The sequence below is a fragment of the Podarcis pityusensis genome, assembly GCF_964106645.2.
Source record: "Podarcis pityusensis genome assembly, chromosome: 9".
In the NCBI taxonomy this organism is placed as follows: Eukaryota; Metazoa; Chordata; class Lepidosauria; order Squamata; family Lacertidae; genus Podarcis; species Podarcis pityusensis.
Genome location: NC_138034.1, coordinates 37,566,393 through 37,589,576, shown reverse-complemented (window position 1 = coordinate 37,589,576; position 23,184 = coordinate 37,566,393). Strand labels below are relative to the sequence as shown.

At 42.4% G+C, this 23,184-nt stretch overlaps 1 protein-coding gene across 1 annotated transcript in view; it reads left to right on the top strand.

Annotated features, from left to right (window-relative positions):
• The first annotated feature begins 1,058 nt into the window (after window positions 1-1,058).
• The window catches only part of TMEM131L (transmembrane 131 like), a 59,611-nt gene continuing 37,485 nt past the window's right edge, over window positions 1,059-23,184 (top strand). The window contains exons 1-3 of the mRNA XM_081022220.1: window positions 1,059-1,311; window positions 2,121-2,191; window positions 11,456-11,499. Coding sequence (XP_080878346.1) covers window positions 1,188-1,311; window positions 2,121-2,191; window positions 11,456-11,499 — 239 coding nt within the window. The 5' untranslated portion in view covers window positions 1,059-1,187. The remainder of the gene's footprint in view (window positions 1,312-2,120; window positions 2,192-11,455; window positions 11,500-23,184) is intronic.

Here is a 23,184-nt window from a genome sequence, read left to right as displayed (position 1 = left end):
TCTGTTCTTAACCTGAAACTGTTCTTAACCTGAAGCACCACTTTAGCTAATGGGGCCTCCTGCTGCCGCCGCGCCTCCGGAGCACGATTTCTGTTCTCATCCTGAAGCAAAGTTCTTAACCCGAGGTACTATTTCTGGGTTAGCGGAGTCTGTAACCTGAAGCGTATGTAACCCGAGGTACCACTGTACTGTGTTGTGTTCCAACATCTGAATGTGAAGGGGGACCCTCATGAAATCAAACTGGAAAGTCCTTCTCATCTAGAATCAGTTTCCAGCTATGTGTCTCGAGATTCACACTGCATCTGTAATTGGAGAGCCAGTGTAGCCCAGGGGTTAACGTGCTGGACTAAGTAAGACTTGGCAGATGGCTGCATGCACACCATACACTTAAAGCACATTTACCGCCCCGTCCCCCGCATGGGAACTCTAGTTTCAGGGCACTGGGAATTGTAGCTCTTTGGGGATAAACTACAATTCCCCCCCCCCAAAAAAATTGAGTGTATGATATGTATGGCATGCATGCAGCCTAACCCTCAGCCATGGCATGGGAACTCGCTCTGGTCTCAGACCAGTTTCTCAGACGCATATTTCATCGAATGACTGTGCTTATAAAATGGTTGGCAGGGCTGGAGAACAAGGCTTACCACGTCAAGCCACCCAGAGGTCCTGAGAGGACAACAAATAAACATGCTTCTGGGGTCAAATAACTTGGGTATGGTTCTGCAGTCATCATGACTGGCGGAAATTCCCCCCCCCCCAGCCCAGTTGTGCGGGTGTGTGGGGACTGCTCTGGAGGGGCTTCTGTTCTTCTGGCGCAGAGCAGGGGCTTCAAGCTGTGGCCCGCTCCGTCTGCCGAGGGCCTTCCCCGCTCTCTCCTGTCTTCCCCTCGTGCGCATCGGCCTGGCTCGCTTTCCCATGTGCTCTGGGGAAAGAGCAGCGCCTCCGCCTCCTCCTCCTCCTCCCGCGGGGCGGAGCCCAGCGCGGGGAGGGGAAAGCTGCCTTCTCATTGACCATGTCCCACCCCGCGCCTCGCCGCGCTCTCTTCCTCCCTATCTGTGTCGCACACGCGCGCGCAGCAGAGGGAGGCGGCGGCCGCCACCGCAGCAGCAACAGCTGTAGCTCGGCCAGCCAGCTCCGAGCCTGAGCGCAGAGCAGAGGCGAGGCGAGCGAGCCGAGAGCCAGGCAGCATGGCGGGGCTGCGCTACCCGCCGCAAAGCAGCTACTGCCGCGCGGCCACGGCCATGAACCTCCTGCTCGGCGTCTTTCAGGTCCTCTTGCCCTGCTTTCGCCCGGGAGAAGCGCAGGGCCAAGGTAAGAATGAATGGCTGGAAGAGGCGGCCAGCTTGGAAAGGAGAGGGGGGCTTTTTGCAAAGCGGCGCTGAGGTAAAACAGGGCTGGAAGGTCGCTTCGGGAAGGGAGACCCCCGCACGGGCCCCCACGAGCCGCCCTCCTCATCCTGCCTTTGTGCAGCGGCTCTGCGCTGCCGCCTTAATGGTTCCCAGCCCCGCTGAGGCGGCGGAGTTCCTCTTCCTGCCTCGTCCGCCCTGCCGTTTCGCTTCTTATTTGCTTATTCGCTTTGTTTGGACTGCGAAGGGCGGCCGCGACCTTGTGACAGGCGGCGGGGGAAAAAGCGGGCGGCGGCGGCCCACAATGCGGGACTCCTTCCTTCCCTGGCGCGCTGCCGCTGCACGGGCTCGCGCTGCTGCTGCTTAGGCGGCGTCGGCGATGCCGCCTTGTCTGCAGCCTTCGCGGGTCACCGCTTGGAGGAAGAGGAGGCCCTTGTTTGGACTCGGCCCCAGGCTGATCTTTCCGTCAAACCCCCCCCCCCAAAACCCTGGCTTCCGACGCCCCTTTTGTGCGCCGGGTCTGCCTGCGTTTCGCACGTTGCTGCTGCAGCAGGAGCGTTTTAATATGGAAGCGTCTCAGGGACGAAACAAAACAAAGCCCAGCCTCCTCTCTGGCTGCTGCTGCTGCCTGCAGCGCTCTGGCTGTGAAAGGCCCGCGAGCCGAGAGGAGACTCTCTCCCAGCTCGCGCCGTGTGCGTGTGGGCCTCTGCACGTCCCCCTCTCTTGTTGCTGGTGGAAATTGCAAAGAGCTTTCTGTTTTGTTTTCGCCCCTAGCCATGGACCCCATCCCCAACGTGGTGGAGTTGTGGCAAGCGGAGGAAGGGGAGCTCCTGCTGCCTGCTCAGGTAAGGAAATGAGGGGCGGGGCGAGCGCGGGGTATTGCGCAGGCGCAGGAAGGTGGCCTTGGTGGGAAGTTCTCCTGCCTTTAACTCTGCGCAACGGGAGTTTGCCCTCCTCGACGATGCTGCCTGCAGCTCCGTCTGTTTGCCCTTTTTTTCCAACCTTGCATGATTTTGCAAGTTACGGTGGCTTCGGATTCGGAGATGGTGAGACCCGGTCAGTACCGGAAGTGGCGCTTCCGCCTCACCTTGCCAGGATTTTGGCAGCAGACGCAGTTATGATTTCATTATGCTTCTGAAAGGGGAATTGGGTAGGCATCAAATAACATGTGATGCTGTTGGGAGGCGCGCTGAAGTCTGGCTGCAACTGATATTTGTAAGGCAAAGCCAATTGATGCAGCATCGCAGCATTACTTCTACAGGGAGCAAGTCTTATTAAATTCAGTGCATAGGATCAGTTCTGCTTTTCTCTTCTGTTGGTTTAGTGCTTTTCGGGACTGCATCAGTTTATAAACTGTAACACTTATTTTCCCCTCCCCTTTACAATACAGCATCTTTCGTTTCCCCCTTAAATGCCAACCATAGTAAAGTGAGAAAATACAGCAACTTAAAGGAGTGTTTTAGAATTTTTATGCATAGTGAACAGGTTATTCTCAATTTAAGTTAATATTTTATTGAAAAGAATTTGTTTTTATTTATAGAAGTATGTATATACTGCTATATCATAAATACCAGGGCATTGTACATTAACACAATTCAAACCATACAAAATAATTATTGAAGTGTCTGACTAATAAAAATGTTTTAAGCAGCTGATAATAGCTTGTCGGCATACAAATGCCTGCAGCCTGAAATTTAAAAACCAAATGACTTATTTACTTTGTTAACATGTTGAATGTTCCCAAATGAAATAATTATTTGTTTATTTATACCACGTTTAAAGCAAATGAATTGGTTGGATGTGGGTGGGGAGAAATTGCCATTTCTTACAGATACGATGAAAAAAACAAAAACAAGTAGCTGCAACTTTTTAAAAAATGGTTTGTCTGTAGTTGTACACAGGGAGGCATTAGTAAATGCAGTTTTCAGAGAAATGCATGATTGTACATTGCAGAAATCTCAATTCACCAGTGCAATGTTTGGATATTAGTAGATTGATCTAGTAAAGCCTGGTCTAGTGAAGCAGGTGTGGGGAACCTTTAAACCTGCAGATGTTTCTGAACAATAGATCATAATACCTGGCCATTGGTCATGGTGCTGGAACTACTAGGAGTTGCAGTTCAGCAACACAGGGACTACAACCCCCATCACCCCTAGCTAGCATGACCAGTGGTCAGGGAAGATGGGAATTGTAGTCCAAAAACAACTGTAGACCCAAGCTTGGGAAACCCTGCTCTAAGCCGCCATGACTGCCTGCAAGCCTGGGAACCACCTCTGCTAACACTGCAGAAGACTCTCTATTTGAACTAGCAATACATCTGCTGAAGAGCATTCGTCCTGCTGCAGCTTCTGCGGAAGAGGCTATATATTACATGAGTAGGTGGTGGGTTGACTGACGGGTTTCCCCTTTTGCACATTGCCTCTTCATGTAGCATGTAGAGGTGAGAGTGCTCTTCTCCTTTCTGATGCAAGTCCCCTGGATCTTTCTTGTGAGAGAAGGCTTTGTTAGGGCCATGGTAGTCAACATGGTGTCCTGTAGGTTTTGTTGGCTACTAGCTCCCATCGGCTCCAGCTAGCGTGGTCAATATTTAGGGATGATGGGGTTGTAGTCTCTTGCAGGAGACAGAAGGTGATAGCCCAGGATGAGGGTGAGGGCTGCTGCATATCCAGCGTCCCAATGTTTTTAGTTTAATGTTGAACTTTGACTTGTGATATGTGGGTAGGGTGGGATGGGTTAATTGTATGAAGCATGAGCTTTTTATTGCTCCAGTACTTATTTACTTATGGGACACTGGTGGTGCTGTGGGTTAAACCACAGAGCCTAGGACTTGCCAATCAGAAGGTCAGCGGTTCAAATCCCCACAACAGGGTGAGCTCCCGTTGCTTGGTCCCTGCTCCTGCCAACCTAGCAGTTCGAAAGCACGTCAAAGTGAAAGTAGATAAATAGGTACTGCTCCAGTGGGAAGGTAAACGGCGTTTCCGTGTGCTGCTCTGGATCGCCAGAAGCGGCTTAGTCATGCTGGCCACATGACCTGGAAGCTGTACTCCGGCTCCCTCGGCCAATAAACGAGATGAGCACTGCAACCCCAGAGTCAGCCACGACTGGACCTAATGGTCAGGGGTCCCTTTACCTTTACTTATTTACTTATTTTGTCTTACTGCAGTTCTATTTAACTGGGCACTTTTAATAACTTAATGTACAGCTGTTAGGAATCTTTTCTATGTTTCTGGGATAATATTGGATTTGGGACACATGTGTAGGGATGTTTATTAGAATTCCGATGTTAATATTCTTATATTTTATATGAAATTGATACCAATTACTGTTTTTTTTAATTTAATTATGGATGTCCCCGGAGTGTTATTTCTTGCTTTATTTTTCTTAGTGATATTGTGGTAGCAGTTTAAATAGCTGATTTGAATATTAATTGGAAAGGAAAAGCAGAGTGTAAACAAGGAGTGAAATGAAGGTGGCTTGATTTTCTGATTCATTAACTGATTTCAGTTAGAACAAACCACAGTTCCACAAGACATGGCATGGCTGTTGCTTGTTCTTGTGTGAAGCAGAAGAATTCACACCTGCTCACATGAGGTAGAGGAAAGGGGAACATTCATAGTTAAGGCCCACTAGTTTGTTCACAGTAATTTAAAAGAGTCCTCACCAACTTAGTATCTGCCAGATGTTTGTAGTACAATTCTCACCAGCTCCATTCTGGAGGGGAAAAGGTTAGGCAAGGTAGATCTGAACTATGGTTGTCATGGAAGTTAGGGATGCAACTGTTTATTGTGCATAATTTGTATTACTTATAACTCAGTACCTTGCGGGCAGGGTTGACCTCTAGCTCACCCCTTCTCAGTATCCGGTAGCTAGTCAGACCACTGCATCAGTTCTGCAAGCAAATACTTACAAATGCATGATCAAGTGTATTCAGTTGACATTGATAGAATAGCTGTTTTCTATCTTTTGATTTCCTGGTAACTGTTGCCTTTTAATTTGTATCATCTGCTGCATGAAAGTTATGACCTGCTGTCACATATGTTAGAGGAAGTTTAGAACCAACATTTTCTTTGCTTATTTAGTTAGCTGTAATTCCCTGTTCCGCTTGTTTTGTAAATAAAATCTGGTCATTTGGTTAACTACATTGGTGTGTTCTGATCCAAAGGGATTCTGACCAGCCTAGTTTATTGTACCCTATCTTATTGTTTTGGGTCTTCTTACCAGACACCTGGGACTCTTACCAGACACCAGCACAAGACTCTTAATCTCAGGGTTGTGGGTTCAAGCCCCATGTTGGGCAAAATATTCCTGCATTGCAGAAGGTTGAACTTGCTGGTTGTCATAACCCCTTCCAACTCTACAATTCTATGTTTCTAGCTGCTGTTAAAGTTGGTATCTAATATTGAGGGGAGTTAGGTGAACAGAGATTGAGAACTGGCAGAGTGGTGGCTTGGTGTGCCACTGAGATTATTCTTTCCTAAATAATTCAGAGTCATAATGACCTAATAGATGAGGTCAGCTAGTGATTCCTTGACCTATTCTAGGATTGTTTTAGTCCTGGTGGGAACACTTGGGCAATTAGATATACGCAAGTAGGACCCTTTGATAAAATGTTGCAGTGTTGAGTGCTTCTACTCACTCCATTCAGTCCCCCCCCCCCCCACACACCAAGAGTCTCTGTATCAGCAGAGTATGCTGAGGTCATAATTTGCCTTTCGGGGGTTTATTTGAGATTTTTGTGGTGGATGCAATGTGGCATTTCATTATTAAGCAGTTGCATATCTGTAGATGTTGTTTCTTGTACGCCAGTATAGGGAAAATAATTCTTTCAACTTCAACATAAAATAGTCTTTCTTCTTTTCTACCAAGAACATTTTCCAAGCTATTAGAAAAGGAAAGTTATTATTTCCTTAGTGTATTGTATTACAGTGGTACCTCGGGTTACATACGCTTCAGGTTACATACGCTTCAGGTTACAGACTCCGCTAACCCAGAAATAGTGCCTCAGGTTAAGAACTTTGCTTCAGGATAAGAACAGAAATCGCGCAGCGGCAGCATTATGGGAGGCCCCATTAGCTAAAGTGGTGCTTCAGGTTAAGAACAGTTTCAGGTTAAGAACGGACGTCCGGAACGAATTACGTAAGTACTTAACCCGAGGTACCACTGTACATCACTTTGAAAACTTTTTAGGTGATGAATTCCTGCTCATTTTTTATTTTTTTATTGGCAGACATACTAGTATCAAAATAGAGTCAAACTCATTTAGACATTTTACTGCTGACAGTTCTAAGAAGCAGCAGTGAATTGCTGACAGATCTTCGTCATTCTTTGCTGTAGCTGATAGGAGAAGTGCATGCCAAACAGAAGGGCCATGTTGATCTTTGTTTGACTACTTCTTAAAATGCCTTACAAGGAAGGGATTTAGTTTTTAGATTCATATTGTTTTATTTCTCCCTATGGCTTGCCAATTTTTGTTCAACCTGTATGAAATTCCAATGCCAACTCATAGAATTGTAGAATTGGTACCCCCAAGGATCTTCTAGTTCAACCTCCTGCAATGCAGGAAATATATTAACAAAATGTTTTAAAGGCCCAAGAGTGAATTGAGGGTTAAGTTTTTGTTTGTGAAAATACCCGGCCACCAGAGTTATTATTTTAAGTTCTGTCAGAACTTTAGTCATTGTTGGATGGCTTTGGAATGCCACCGGAGGGTAGAAGAGACCTTTTCTATATGTAGAGGTAAAAGGTAGTATGCAACCAAGTTTTACTCAGAGTAGACCCATTGAAATGAATGGACCAGACATAAATAGTCTGAGTAAAACTTACCTGAACACTGGTTGAAGGAAACATCAGTGCATTTGGGTGCATATGATACAGTGCAAATATGGTCAAGTAATATGGGATGAGGCAGTGCTATAACTGCTCTACTGAAATAATATTGTGCCATAGTATACCTATTTTTAGTCACTTGCAAGTTGAAAAAAATAAAATAGCCAACTTAAGCTTACCAGGTTGCATGGAGATGACCCTCACTTTCTGCCAAGCAGTTGTGCAGTGACCATTCTCCCAATGATGTCTGTGCAAACAAGCCCTTCTATCCACTATGAATTTGTACAGAAATGTTGCATATACATATATGTGTCTGTGGTTACCTAAATTTCCTTGTGTGCCCTCAGCTGTATGACGAGGGCATCCAGGGAGTCCTAGCCCATTCAAGAAATGATTTCCAGTTAACTTTCAGGGAAGTAGGAATGACCTTGTGGCAGTGGCTATATCTGATGCCCTCCCTGCCCCTAACCTCTAACTGCACTTTATGGTGCCCAAGGAGAGCCAAACCTGAGTTGTATTTGGAGTGCTTTAAACAAGCATGTTTTTGTATTTATACATCACTACAACAGTGATTGCTGTCTATGAATATATGCCATCAAAATGCATATAAAAGCAACCACAAATAGCAGGTTTCCTTTGAACTTTCCTTTGTGGGAGCAATGGTTAATTTGTTTTTTTAAAGGACTGGTATTTCCTTTTTTATTTTGGTGGTACTTGTGGGCAAAGATTAAATAAAATGGAGCAGCTATGAAGGTGTTAAAAATACAGAATAAAAAAAATCCTTCCAGTAGCACCTTTAAGACCAACTAAGTTAGTTCTTGGTATGAGCTTAGTTGGTCTTAAAGGTGCTACTGGAAGGATTTTTTTTATTTTGATTATGGCAGACCAACACGGCTACCTATCTGTATTAAAAATACAGTTTTGTCTTAATTATCAGCAAGCTTCCACATTTATTTTACTTAAGCTACTGTGGGCATTTCCTAAAGTTCTTGGAATCAGACTGATACAAAATATATGATACAGTTATAATTTGAAACTAATGAGAAACAAAAGAAAAAGAAACATTGAAACCAAGAAAAATTAAGCTGGACAAAGCCAAGTCTGGAAATATAAAGCAGCAGCTGCTGTTTCTGCAAATATGAACACTACCCCAGATACATGAAGAAATTGGTGCAGAGGGTGCCAGCTGATTAGAGCCCTATCTTTGTTTTTGCTTGTTGCATGAAGAGTTATAGCCAGATAAAGTTAATCACTAGCTTGTGTAGGACTGCTGGTAATACTTTCCTTCATCTGTATTTTGACAATACACTGTTGCAAACTTTCAAAGAGAGAGAGTGATTGGTTAAAAAAACTGAAGAACTACTATTGATGGTTTAAAATAACTCTAAATATGGAATCTGCATAGCAGAATCTGGTTACAGAATTACAGGCCTACAAGGAGTCTGAAGGTCATTTTAGTCTTTGTGTTAAATCACATTTATACCACAATTAAACTCCATTACAGATTAACTTTATCCTGATAACATGCCACAAGCCATGACCCAGAGCTAAAAAGTGCTTTGTTCTAAATTTCCCCATAGCCAACGGATTAACGAAATGTTTTATTAGGGCTGTCTATATAGTTCAATTGAGCAAACCTAGAAACATTTTGAAGGGGAAAGCAAAATCCTTAAGGGCATTGGCCGTCAAACCTGCATGCAAGAATTTAGCCAACTGTAAGGAGAATGCACCCGTTTGTCTATTTTAAGGGTATTATTTGCACACATCCGCACATACACACCTGTGTTACAAAGCTATGGTTGAAGCTGTTGCAACTTTCAGAGGTTGCATGTGGTTTCATGGGGAAAATGGATTCTTCTCTTGCCTCTTGACAGAGATTCTTCAAGAGAGAATTGGGAGGTATACATATAATTTGAGCATATCCACCGAGATTCCGAAATGTATGACACTGGATTCACTACTTGCCATGAGTCACTGGGTTGCCAGAAGTGGGCTTTGGGGACATTGGTTTCCCAGAGTCTGAGCTTATGAATGGAATGCCATTCCCATCTTTTATGAATCTGTGATTTCCGGGACTCTCCCAGGAGTTTTCAAGCAGCTGTAATTTTCTGCTGATATGTAGGCTGTTACCCAGCTTAAAAAAAGGAAAAAAATCTGGATGGTGTTTTTATTATTGACATTTGGTGGACACGGGTGGTGCTGTGGGTTAAACCACAGAGCCTAGGATTTGCAGATCAGAAGGTTGGCGGTTCGAATCCCCGCGACGGGGTGAGCTCCCGTTGCTCAGTCCCAGCTCCTGCCAACCTAGCAGTTCGAAGGCACGTCAAAGTGCAAGTAGATAAATAGGTACCACTCCGGTGGGAAGGTAAACGGCGTTTCCGCGTGCTGCTCTGGTTTGCCAGAAGCGGCTCAGTCATGCTGGCCATGTGACCCGGAAGCTGTACACCGGCTCCCTTGGCCAATAAAGCGAGATGAGCACCGCAACCCCAGAGTCGGTCATGACTGGACCTAATGGTCAGGGGCCTTTACCTAACTGCAGAACAGGTGGACAGCATCAATTTGTAAGTCATTCTTCCAGCCTTATCTTGACAGTGACTGTGCATTGGTATCCTATCCACATATTATATTATGCTCAACTAAATTTTATACAGTGAATAATAGATAGCTAGTTTTTTGACATAGTGAAATGAAATGCCATCTGAAATGATATCATGGTATAGTTAGCTTGTGGAGTTAATAAGATGCTGAACATTAAATAAAAGATGCCTGAATAATCTTGCTGAACACGCATTTGCAAATGCATGTATTCATATGTGTTCAAGGAGTTGGTCAAACTTCCATTAGAATAGAGTTGGCAGTGCAGATTGGCCTGCTGCCATGTAAACCTTTGGATGCCCCCCCCCCCCGCACACATTATTTGTTAAACATGAGATATTCTTGCAGCTCATTCCTGTATCTGAGGACACATAGGAGTGAGGTAGGGGTAGAAAAACAATAGGCTTGCCATATGTCAGGAAAATTCCTGACGTGTCCTGGTTTTCAGGTGTAAAAATGGCGTCAGGGGAATTTAGTCAGGGAAAACCTGGATCTATGGTAGTGCTATGGAAAAAGCAGCAGAAACAGCTCCAAAAAGCTTTAAAACACCGTTGGGGCGGGGGAGGTTTTCCCAAAAAAGCTCAACAAAGTTTGCAGGTGTTAGGAATTGTACCTTTTGAAATATGTCAACCCTAAAATACAACAATTAAAATGCATATGTTTGACCTATGAAGTGTTGCATCATTTTATCCGTGGGCCTTTCTTCTAAGATAGGCTTGGATGTTGGTCACTTGAGGTGATTTGTTTTTATATGAACTCAGAAGGAGCAAAGCTTATATGGGTACATTTTATGGCTTGTACATCTGTTTTCTCTGGATAGCTGATACAGATTCATTTTGTCTAAATGCACACACTTTAGGTTTTTGGGTGGGCAACAAGCAACATCATCCTGTTTCATCCTGGCACTTAAGGTACCTCAAGTATAACAAAATATTTTTCATTAGAACAAAGTACCTGGATGTTCACAGGTACTTAAGTGGTTCCACAAAGCGATGCTGTTGGACTCAAGTTCCCATCAGTCCCAAACAGCACAGCAGTGGTGAGGACTGATAGGCACTGTTGTTTGAAAGGATGAAAATGACTCAGTATTTCAAAATTCCAGTTCTGAGGGGAGGTTGTACTGAAAAAAACAAAAAACAATTTGGCACCCTCCAGCCTGAAAATAGTCCCAACAATTTAGGGAGGTTGTAAGGTTAGGAAATGATGCTTCAGTGCTTGTGGGGTTTTCTGAAGACCGTTTGGAGTGATATACTCGGCTGTTTATGCTACCCTCTGAAATTACACTGACTGCTTTTACTAATCTCAGAAGTGATGCTTGCTATTCTTTCACATCTTAACTTTTTTATTTAAAAAATGTAGTCTGGACAGATGAATGAATATAATTTAGAATAAGGTATTATTTGTTTGCTTAAAATTATTGACCACTGTTAAACTGATAAATGTGATAAACCAGACTCTGCAATTTCCTCAGCTATATTGAACTCACTTGTACTGGTTCTTAAATTTGTCTTGTTCGCTGAATAATCAGTGCTTAGCAAAATGAAGTGGGCTGATTCAAACATCATTCAGTATAGGGGGTCCCACTGAACAGAATATCCTTAAACAGCTCTGGGATTGCTAAAATACAAATGTATGCTGGAAACTTATATTTGCTGCTTATATTTCATGGTATTTTCTCTGTCCACTAGGCTGAATCAGAGGAGGATGTGGAAGAACATCCACAAGAGCAGAGGTAAGCAGTGTTAAGATAAAAATAAACATCTTCCATCATACAACAATAAACTATGTTTGCATTATTCCCTATAGTAATAGTGAAGTCGGTTACTTTGAATAATTTAATTTATGCTTGCTCTTTTAGTTGAGTGATGAAGATTAACAGCTTAACCTGTTGTTTTTGTCAGTGTTGTGGTTTTATGTTGTATGTTGCCCTGCAATATTTCTATGGAAATATTTCTATGGAAATCTGGTTTATTTATCAATAGATCAATGAATGAGGCTTTAATTTTTAAAAAAAAAAATGCTTCTCATGCAGTATTCATTACCCATGCATTATAAGTTTAATTTTTAAAAATGTCGAAGTACCAGGTTCTCTTCAGATAAGAGAGTCTTTTTCCAGAGAATCCATACTAACAGAAATAAAATACAGAAGAGAGAGGGGGGTGCCTTGTTGATGCTTTGTTTAATTAAAACTGAATTCAGGTTTTCTTATTAGTGCATATTCACTCTTACTGTCTAAGAGTATGATCAAGTTTCTTTTAACTTCTTATTGCCAGCAAATGATTAAAGCCTAGAGCAGATGGTAATTGAACTGCTCCTTGTTTTCCTGCCAAGGTAAAAACAGGATTATTTTTTTCAGTGAAGGCTGTTTTGAGAAGCGTATTGCTTCATTTAGTTTTCTGAATGTAAAAATTGAAATCTACTTGGCATTGAACAACTTGGCATTTTCAGGCCTTTTGGTAAGGTAAATGTGTCACCTGCTGCAGCTGCATTCTCTCTCAACAGCTGTCCTGTTCTAGGGCATTCATACCATATCATGACTAGCATTAGCTAGTACATACGGTATATTTTTAATAACCTTATGGCATTAACTAGTTGCATAAAAACACTAATCCATTTGGATTACTGCAATGCATTGTATGTGGTGCTGCCCTTAAAGATGGTTCAGGAACCTTAGGTAATACAAAGCACAGCAGTTAGATGGTTAACTTAGGCTCCAGAAACCTAGCCCATGTAGCCAGTTTTGAACCCACACCAAGTTCCTTTATGGTCCATTTTAGGGCTTTACCCTGCTCCAAGTCATTTAGAGAGTTTTAAAAGTGATATCAAAGACTGTCTTTCCTCATATAACCTGCATGAGTATTCAGATCTTCATTCGAGGTCCTCTCTGGGTGTGGCTTCTTTCAGATGTAAGGTGATAAGGAATAGAACCTTTTACTGCAGACACCCCAAGTCTAAAATGCTCTCTCCAGGGAGGCTTACCTGGTTCAGGGCTTGGTGTTTTTTCACTCACTCTGGCCTTTCCTGGTATTGTAGTATAGAATTAGATCTTGGTATGGCTTCATCTTGCAAGCAAACCTATGGTTATTACCCACCTTGTGGAGTTAAAAAAACAACACAAAAAACTGTTTATATGAACTATCTCTCACACTTTATTTTTCCTTAACAAAGTTGACAGTGTTGGTTTTTCTGCCAGGAATTCTTTAGTACAGCTATTAATGATTATTAATGATTGGAGCAAAGACTGGCTTACCTTTGCAGTGAAAACAGAATGACTTGGTGCACCCAGTTAAGAGCAAAGTCCAACATTCAACTAATACTCTATGGAGTACATCTTCCATAATTTTGATGGCACTTTTTCTTTCAGTCTAAAAAAAGATTTTAAAAAGTCAGGCCCATTCTCAAACTATTAGACTTCAAGGATACTTCATAGAGCAGGTGTGGGGAACCTTAGACTCTCCAAATGTTGTTGAACTACAGCTCCCATAATCCCTGGCCACTGGCCATGTTTTCTGGGGCTGATAGGCGTTAGCAGATGCTTTGACCTCCCTCAGAAGCCTTCTCTCAACATGTGTTGTGTGCATGCGAGACATTTAAAAATGAGTGGTTTTTAAACTAGTTTGAAGTGAGCTGCTGCCTAATGCCTACACCAGGCTTCACAGGTTAAAACTGGTCTCCATTATTCTTTATTATCCCAGAAGATACGCTTTCACAATTTTAATAAGCTGATATGTATGTACGCGTACACTCCCCATTCCTCCTATTCGGGGATCTGTCTTCTGTTCATATATTCAAAGAACTTGGATCATGGAATTGCTTTAGCAGGTGAAGAAAAGACCTGTTCTGTTTTGAGAAATCTAGCTCCTTTCACTTATTTGTGGGAACATTCCTTTAATATTCCAATAGCATGGAGAGAGAATCTAGAAGTTGGAATATATCTTCAACTGTTCTTAAGAATTTATTTTCCTATATTTGGATATAAGTAAGCACAGGCCGCATCCAACCAACTCCCAAAACTCCCCCTCCACCCCCAATTTCTATAAAGAACAGGTACAGATTAATGGCCCAAAGCAAAATGCATAACAATTTCTGAAAGTTGATAAAGTATCTGTTGTTGTTTTTTAAAAAAAAGCTCTACTAAGCCCTACTAAGCTCTCAAAACATGATAGCGATCTGCAGTGTTGTATTCTTTAATTAACTCATTTAACTTGTTAGTCTAATTTTAGAAATAACCGGTGATGCACAGACAACTGACTTCCTGTGTGTATGTGTGTAGGCATACCTCAGAATATCTCTATAAGGTCATTTAATATGATGTGCAGATAAGATGATGATTCTATTACCTGTTTTCTTTATATCCAAAATCCAAATGTATGCTTTGGGTTAGAACTGAATATATAAATGTCGTTGTCCAAGATGCCATCATGCTAGACATTTTTGAAGAAGTCTTTCTCTTTGCAGCATTGTAGGCTGGTCACCAGGATACATTTATGTATCCTAATGGACTATTAGTTTCCCATAACCAAAGGGAAGATTTAGCTCATGTGTCTCTCATTGGTCTTAGTCTTTACGGGGTAGTTGGTATTTTGTTTAGTGTAGGAAATGTAGCCATTTACTAGGTGAATGCTTTAATTGAATCTACTTTCTTTATCTAGCTGATAAAGAAACCATCTCAAACTAGGAGACATTGAATGTTCTACCTGCTCCTTCCTAAATTATGGGCAGGTCCTTTGGGGATAATGGAAGCTATGAGTTGAAGAGCATCATTAGAAATGGGGTGGTAATAAGTTCCAGCAGTACTGTAGATTGAAATACATATTCTGACTTCTTAGGTGGACCCTTGAGGCCAAGCTCCCACTGCCATGTTTTGATGCCAGTATCCAGTGGGAAGGCTGAAACTGAATACATTGTTTACATTATTCACATGTTAGTGGAGAAAGCAATTCCCTGCACCAGGTGAACCAGTTGAAATAATGTAATAACTGCCATAGTTGAAATAGGTCAGGCAGACTGCTTATATCTGATTATGCTAAACTTTTTCAGAGACACTACTTTTCTACTTATTAAACTCCAGACAATCAGCCTTTCTGCTTGTCCTCCAAGTGCATTTTACCATGTTAAAATGGTGTGCAGCAGGCAATTTGTTAATAAATCAATTTACCTACATAAAATTTCCGTCATGGGACTGTGTTATGGAAACAAACTTATTTTTATTGTTAGATTTAAAATGGGAGGGGTTGTCCTTTTGAGGATGGTCCTTCACTTTACCAGTCTGCTCATTGAGAAGCTGATATGAGATTTGGTTTTCGTGCCAAAACAGGTTGTCCTTGGGCTCCACATGGGAATCTCAGCAAATTATGTTTTTGCAACCACAAAAGGGTAGCAGCTGGGAGTTCAAGGAAACTATCAGGGGATGTGCCTTAATGAATCTAGTATTTATGTATCACTATTGGTAGTTCCATGTGGGCAAATTCCATTCTAGTTCTTAGTACTCCTGGGAAAATGTACAGTAAGTCACAAAGTTGATTGCTTTGGATTTAAGCAATTATATGAATCTATAGAGATATGTGATGTCTGTTGTTAATGGATAATTACTAGTTCTTTGGTGGGGGCGGGGGGAAGCTAGTATGGAAGCCATCCAGAATAAGCATGATGTGGTTACTACTTTTTATTATTCTTATAAAAGCATCTATTAACATTGTGTATCATATATCAAAGTTCTCCAGCTGCATGAGAGACAGGATTGCGGTGCTGTTTGTGCTGCTGGTATTTTTCACAGCACATTGCACAGTCTACAGTTTTATCTTTTGAGGGTGGAGGGCATGTCAAAAGATCTTTTACTTAAAAGGAAAACAAAAATACTGCATAGAAGAGCATGAATGTGGAAAATAGCTTTGTGTTTGTTATTCCTGTATTGATTAAAAACAGCTTTCTTGGATGTCAGAGTTGTGACATTTGAAACATTTTGGTGAAATGCCTTCAGCTTGTTTACAATCTTAACATTTGAAGAGGGTTTTGTTTTCCAGGAGCCTTTAAACCAACATAATCATTCTTAATCTGACTATTCTTCAAATCATTTTAAAGACTGAAATATTTTATGGTCCTTGAGTTTATAAAAGATTTCCATTATGGGTTCAAGTTAATGGTCCTTGAGTTTCTAAAAGTTATTTGGAAAATATAAGGTATTATGTACTTAGTATAAGGATCAGGAAACTGCTAGTGTATTTATGTTCTTCTGAGAGTTAATGTTTATTTGTTAATACAAATGAAAGTCAAAAAGGCAGTAACACGTATTTCTTGTACAGTACTGCACATGTCTATACCTTTATGTACTGCATGTCAAAGCTGCAATTCCAGTATTAAGCCTACTAAGCAGTAAACCTTATTGGACTCAGTGGGATTTACTACTGAGTAAACATGCACCCTGTTGCACAGTTAATATATATTTCAGTTAAGACTGCTCTGTGTCAGGATTGGGAGAGGGGGAGTGTTACAAAATAAACACAGAAGCGGCAGTAAAATCACAAGACATGCTATCTACATTATAAATCTAAGTTCAGTTGTTAGTCTAGCATCAGTCTCCTTGACAGTGAACCATCAGACATTTTAGGACTTGGAAAATGAGGTTATATATGTTATGTGTTACTAAAACAATGTTTCTATATAGGTTAGAGATCAGAATATGCAGAAATAGAGATCTGGTTCATTTAGGAGCTGGGATTGAGTCTGTTCAGGAGCAACTACGTTGCTGGACATCCATGCTGTTGGTAACTTTGATCACTATTCTTCATCCCCCCCCCCCGCTGTATTCGTAGGCCAACTTCGATGGGTGGGTGAGATTGCCTGCTTGCCAGTCACCTGATGGTCTAATGTCATGCGGACAGTGCATGTCAGAGTTAAAAGATAATTGTAACTGCAGATCAGCTGGCCAGTGATTACAGCAATCTCCTTTACAGGTGCATTCCTTTGTAGATGCACTTCCAGCGACAATCAGCTGATTGGCAGTGAGAGTGCACCTTCAAGAGGGTTTCCTGTAACTACTGATCAGCTCATTTGCAGTTACTGGGCCCTTCTTCAGAGTCTTTTTGGAGCAATCACTTGAAATCCAAACTCCTTCCTCTGTAGAAGGAGGAATGACCTGTTTAAAGATATACCATTTTTTCTTACATATGTGGGGGAAGTGGTTTGTATTCAAAGTGCTGCCTGCAAACTGAACAGTTTTTTTCTCTGCAGAGAGAAAAATGCTCCATTTGGAGGAAGTACCGTATTTTTCGCCCTATAGGACGCACTTTTCCCCCTCCAAAAATGAAGGGGAAATGTGTGTGCGTCCTATGGGGTGAATGCAGGCTTTCGCTGAAGCCTGGAGAGCGAGAGGCGTTGGTGTGCACCGACCCCTCTCGCTCGCCAGGCTTCAGGAAGCTATCCGCAAGCCTTGCACGCCCAGCGGGAGTTCCCGCGGGCTCACAAGGCTTGCGGGTGGCAGCCTGCAGCCCGAAGCATGGGGCGCCCTCCGGAGGACGCCCCATGCTTTGCGCAGGTGTCCGCAAGCCCTGCGCGCCCGGCGGGAGTTCCCCCGGGCGAGCAAGGCTTGCGGGCTGCAGCCCGGAGCACGGGGCGCCCTCCGGAGGACGCCCCATGCTTCGGGCAGGTGTCCGCAAGCCTTGCGCGCCTGGGGCGAGTTCCCGTGGGCTCGCAAGGCTTGCGGGCGGCAGCCCGAAGCACGGGGCATCCTCCGGAGGGCGCCCCATGCTTCGGGCTGCAGGCTGCCGCCCGCAAGCCTTGTGAGCCCGCGGGAACTCCCGCTGGGCGTGCAAGGCTTGCGGATACTAGCCTGTTCTGGGGGCTGGGGTCGAAAATAATTTTTTAAAATTCATTCCCCCCCCCCCCAAATGAGATGTGTCCTATGGGCCAATGTGCCCTATAGGGCGAAAAATACGGTACTTCGAATCCAAACTGCTTTCTCCAGCCCACTAAGATGCTCCAGGCAATTAGATCCCAGTGGGATCTCATTATGATATTGTACACGATACAGCAGAGCACAATACAGTAGTACCTCAGGTTAAGAACTTAATTCGTTCTGGAGGTCCGTTCTTAACCTGAAACTGTTCTTAACCTGAAGCACCACTTTCGCTAATGGGGCCTCCTGCTGCCGCCGTGCTGCTGGAGCACAATTTCTGTTCTCATCCTGAAACAAAGTTCTTAACCTGAGGTACTATTTCTGGGTTAGCAGAGTCTGTAACCCGAAGCGTCTGTAACCCGAGGTACCACTGTATAATAAAACAAAACATTAAAACAGTGTGTGAGTGCACAGATAAAAAGCAAAATGGATCTGTTTCAGGGGCTCATATTGTCTGGTCATCAATTGGAATGACCAGAGTGATGTATACTGGGTCAGGCAGATGGTCAAGCTCCAAAAGGTGGCTATCCTAGTTATGGTACAGGCATTTCTAGAGCAGCAACTCTGTATAATGAGAGCAATATTACCATGTTGTAGATAGTGATAATGGACAATTGTAGCTACTTAACTTTTGCCTTTTAGCATAAAAAACGTCCCAAACCAAGCCACTCCTCATTGTAGGCTTGGGGAAACTGTGGTCCTCTAGATGTTGTAACACTCCAGCTCACATCAGTCAGCAAGCCCAATGGCCAGGAGTCTAGGAACATCTGCAAGATCACAGGTTCTCATCTCTGCCCTGTTGACTACCTAGATCTCCTGATGAGGTGTAGACTGCTAGACTGATGAGGTGTAGTAGCCTCTTCTTGCCATTAGCTCCTTGGGCCTGTTCACTGGTTCTGTAAGCTCTGCTCTGTTTAAACTATGACCCCAAAAGGGTAATCAAGCACCTAAAATACAGATCCTCATAAACAGTAATTTCACCATCTCATAATTTCTGTTATACCAATAAGGGAATTCTCTTTCTCCGTACTGATGTGTTTAACCTATTCTAATGTACCACTTCTTGATATATTTATCAATATGCTATCCTGTTTGTGGTAATTTTTTTGTTCTTGTTTTGCTAAAGTAAATATGGCAATTCTATTACCTTTATATTTTAGTTCTTGAACCTTGTAAATAACAGTAAGCATCAGTTTTGTAGGTTGCATTAAAAATTTATCAAGGAGAGAAAGAAGCTGAAATTACTTCAAATTAATTATCTGGTGTGCGTTTTCCTCAAGATTATCCCAACAGCAGCTGGTGAAAATAGCATTTGAGGACAAAAGAAAGAACATAGTCTCTTAAGTTTTATAACTAGTGACAGTTGCTTTGTCTGGGTATTCGTCAAAGGGCAGCCAAGTGTCAGAATAATCCTCGATTCCTATCTTGAACTGAAGTAATTTAATACATACCATTTTCCCATTGCTAATGCTTCTCTCAATTATTTTTCTGACTGTTGTTTCTCTTTTGTGTGTATTTAATGGAGTTCCAGTTTCAAATTAATCTTAAAAGACAAATATCTTGTTAATATTTTATGAAAGAATTGCAGGCAGACATAATTGCCACTTTTGCTGCAAGAGGATGGAACAAGAAAGTGGAGCTTAATATAATTGTGAGAAGTGTAAGAGGTTTAAAATCAGAATGTTTTGCTGGCTATGTTTGAAAGTAATGCTAAACGATCATTTAGTGTAAAGTGATCAAGCCACAGGCCGTACCTGCAAGGAAGAGATTAGATGTTTTATCTTTTTTTTTTCAACTAAGCACAGTTTGTTCCTATGCCTGAATCTGGACAAGCTGTGTTAATGACAGGAATAGCCATTGAGATGCCATGCAGGTATTGGACTACAACTTCCATGTTGCTTGACCATTGGATATGCTGGCTGGGGTTGATGGGAGTTGATGTGAAACATCTGGAGAATGCACATCAGCTACCCCGGGTTGGGAAACAGGCCAATATTAGAAATCACTTGGCATGTTTCCCTTGACTTGAGACTAAACACAGTTTGTATGGGTTTGGACATAACAAACACAGCTGATATTGCAGCTCTTGTAAGGAGAGGGAGACTAAAGCATAGCTTGTTATTATGCCTAAATCCAAGAATTGTGGTGGACAAGTTCTCAGTTTTGAAAAAAATGAGTATGAAAAACCAGAAATTAAATGTTTTAACTAGAAGCAGGGATATATCTGAGATAAATGCTGGATATAATCTTAACTGGGAAATGATGCTTCAGAGATGAAATAACTAAAGCGAAATGAAAGAAAACAGGCTCGGAGATCTAGTCAGATAAATACAGTTGGCAACGCAAATGAACCATCTGTTGTGCTTGAGAGGACAAATCGTAAATTTACTGAATGAGGTTTCATTTTCCCTGTGGTTTCTCAGTTGAATAGACCTAGCCAAAACTTATATTTAGAGGTGAAGTGTTATCTAAACTTGGGTGTAGCAATGCTTTTTTGTTGTTTTTTTTGTTTTAAAAAAGCTTTTGCAACGACGTGGAAAATGTGCTGCCTTCTGAGGGGGTTTGTGTTGAAAGACTCTTCCACAATATCTTGCTGCCTATCATTTTCAAAGCCTTGTTCATGGCAAGTAGCAACAGAATGCCAGGAGCTGAAAGGGCTCTTCTACTTGACCAGCTCCTTGACCCATGACTTACATGCTTTGTTGTGGCTGTTAACTGCTTTTCTTCAGTGCCAATTTGATTTCTGTTGCAATGTTTCCACTTTGAGTCTCTTGTCCCATCCCCCATCCTGTCGCTCCCCTCCCCCTCCCATTGTAAATAAGTCCTGCTAGCCAGTACGATTACTGGTAGTAATCGTCCACTTTTTACAGCACTGGTGAATTTCTAAGATTGCAGTCTTTCTAAGTGCAGCTCAGATTGTCTGGTTTTTATACTCTGTTTTAAAGATAACATGTTTGGGAGTGTGTGTGTGTATTTGTCTTTTAAAGAGGTATACTCTTGCGCAGCTGATTTATACTGCTCTTCTCTCTCCTATTTTAAAATATACCTTAGCAGTGTCGATTAGAATTCTAGTTAAAAAGGTTGAGATTACTACTTGGCTTCGTCCCAAAGTCCTAAAAGAAGGTACTGTACATTTTAAGGATAACTTAGGGTGTTATGTTCCATACTGCCTTTAAACACAGGCTGTATACAAGGAGAGTCATAGTGTCAACATCTGGATGTCATGGCAAAACGTTCAGTGTGACATGAATAAGCCAAGGTGAACTTCAAGCCCTCTCCTTTTCAGCATGACCACAAAGATGAGTTTGGAACCTTTTTATTACTGCTCAGTTAATGACCGATAATGTCTTTGGCTGCAGACATTGGGTTGCTAAAGGGTTCACTGGATGGCATTGAACAAATTACTTATCACATAGCCTTTCCTATTTTATGTGGGATAATATCCACATACCCTGAATTCCTTGAAGAGTGAACAAAATACAAGTGTGACAAAAACAAATTAAGAAGTGGACACAACTGCAAAGCAAAAACATGAAAATTTGAAGGAATATCTAATTTCTATGCATCCTTAAGAAAGTTGCAAGTTTTAAGAATGCTATTATCATGTGTTCCCATCTGGTGGTGCTGATTACAAATATGAGAGCTGCTACTGGTTTTGAGTTCCCTCTGACAATATAGCTTCCAAAGAATATACTAGCGCTCTGACATGCAAAATCACCTGTGGTCAGATCCACCTCTTAAACTGTAGCTCTGACCATGAGTAAGATGTGTGTCACAGTAGTTCTTCAGACAGTTACACACGAACAGCAAATGAAGAGGTAAAACTGTTCCACCTTCAGACTGCAGATGGAGCAACTGCATTTGCTTGGTGTTGTGTGGATAGAGCAATGGACTTGGCCCAGTGAGATTTATGTTAAGATCTTTATTTAAGTCATGAAGCTCACTTGAGTGACTTTGGCCCAATCACTCTCAGTCTACCCAATTTCATAATGGCCTGGTTGGAACATAATGTGAAGACATGGTTGGTTTAGCCAAGTTGTGGTTTGTTTAAATGTCTGAACCCACCATGGTTTGTTTTCTGGAAGCAAACTATGCGTTTTTTTGCTGGCTTGCTAATCACCGCTTGTTTTAACTGTGAACCCAACAGCTATTTTCATGGGCGTAGCCAGGATTTTTGTTGGTGGGCAGGGGGTAAACCTCAGTTTGCTATGTATTTTTATTGATTGGGGGGCAGCTGCCCCTCCCTGTCCCCCCAGGCTATGCCCATGGCTATTTTACTATAGTTTATTGTTTATAGTATATTGATTTGGGGAGAGGGGGCTAGCCTGCCTCAGATTCTCACCAGGCTACAGAGGCAAAAACATCTGGAAAAAGTTGAAAATAAAGGAGAAGATTGGAAGTGAGGTAACAGAATTCCAGCCTTTCTTTTCCCCCTAATGTGGTAGTTAGCATTCCCTGTGTATGGTTTTTTTCATGGTAGATTGGTCAAGAATATGCCCCCACCACACTAAAATCCGCATCTGTACTCCTATACCTGAGAAGCAGTTTACAGTTGCTGTTTCTGTGTAGATTAGGCCATAATGAAGTTGTTTGTGATGATATTAGGTTCTCTCTTCCTGTGGATAATAGATGATATTCAGTGTTAGTCATTGACTATTACTATTGAAATCAATTAGTCTACTAATTTCAATGCGTCTACTCTTGAGCATAACTTACTTGGATATCACCCAGTAACATTAGAAGCAACTGCATAGCATTCAACTCTCCCTGTAGCTAGTTTTCTTAGGGCATGTCCTTTGTGTTTAGATCTATCAGATGCTACCTGTAAGTTGTTGTGCATTGTTATAGGTCACCCCAATCTCTGCTGAGTGGCAGCAAATTCCAAGGGTCTTGGCACTTAACCAGGGTTTGTGTTCTTTTGGAATGAGGCACAGCAGACACTGTCGTGTCTTTAAGAAATATGGTTTATTTACACATATTTACAGCTGAGTTTTCAGTGGAGGGGGTGCAGAACATTACACCCCATTAGTGTCTCTTGTTGCTCCCCTCATAGCTTCAGCAGCTTGCGGCCAGAGCAAAGCCAGTCATGCTCCCCAGTTTTTCAGTGCAGCCTCTCCCAGCCTGTATGCATGGAGTTCTGGCCCCTTCCTCATTCTTCCCAAAATCCTCCAAATGCAACTCAGGCTGTGTGTAAAAAGGGCATTCTTTTTTCCTGTGGTGACATCACACCTCCCATAACCCTAGCAATTTCTCCTCCCAACTCTGCTATTGTCTCTTGCTTACACACAGCTGGGGGAGGAACTCCCCCCCCCCCTTGACTGACACTGAAGGCCGATATCTTTTGTCAAGGCAATGGCCCTTCCCTCACCTGTCTTTGTTCTTTGATGGCACCTCTGTCAACTGATCTCCTTAAACAGAAGAACTGGCTCAGCCTGTATTTTTACACTGTGCCTGGCATCTTCCCTTAGTACTCCAAATATTAGCTAAAGTCTACAATTTACTAAATTAAAAATTTAGGGGGAG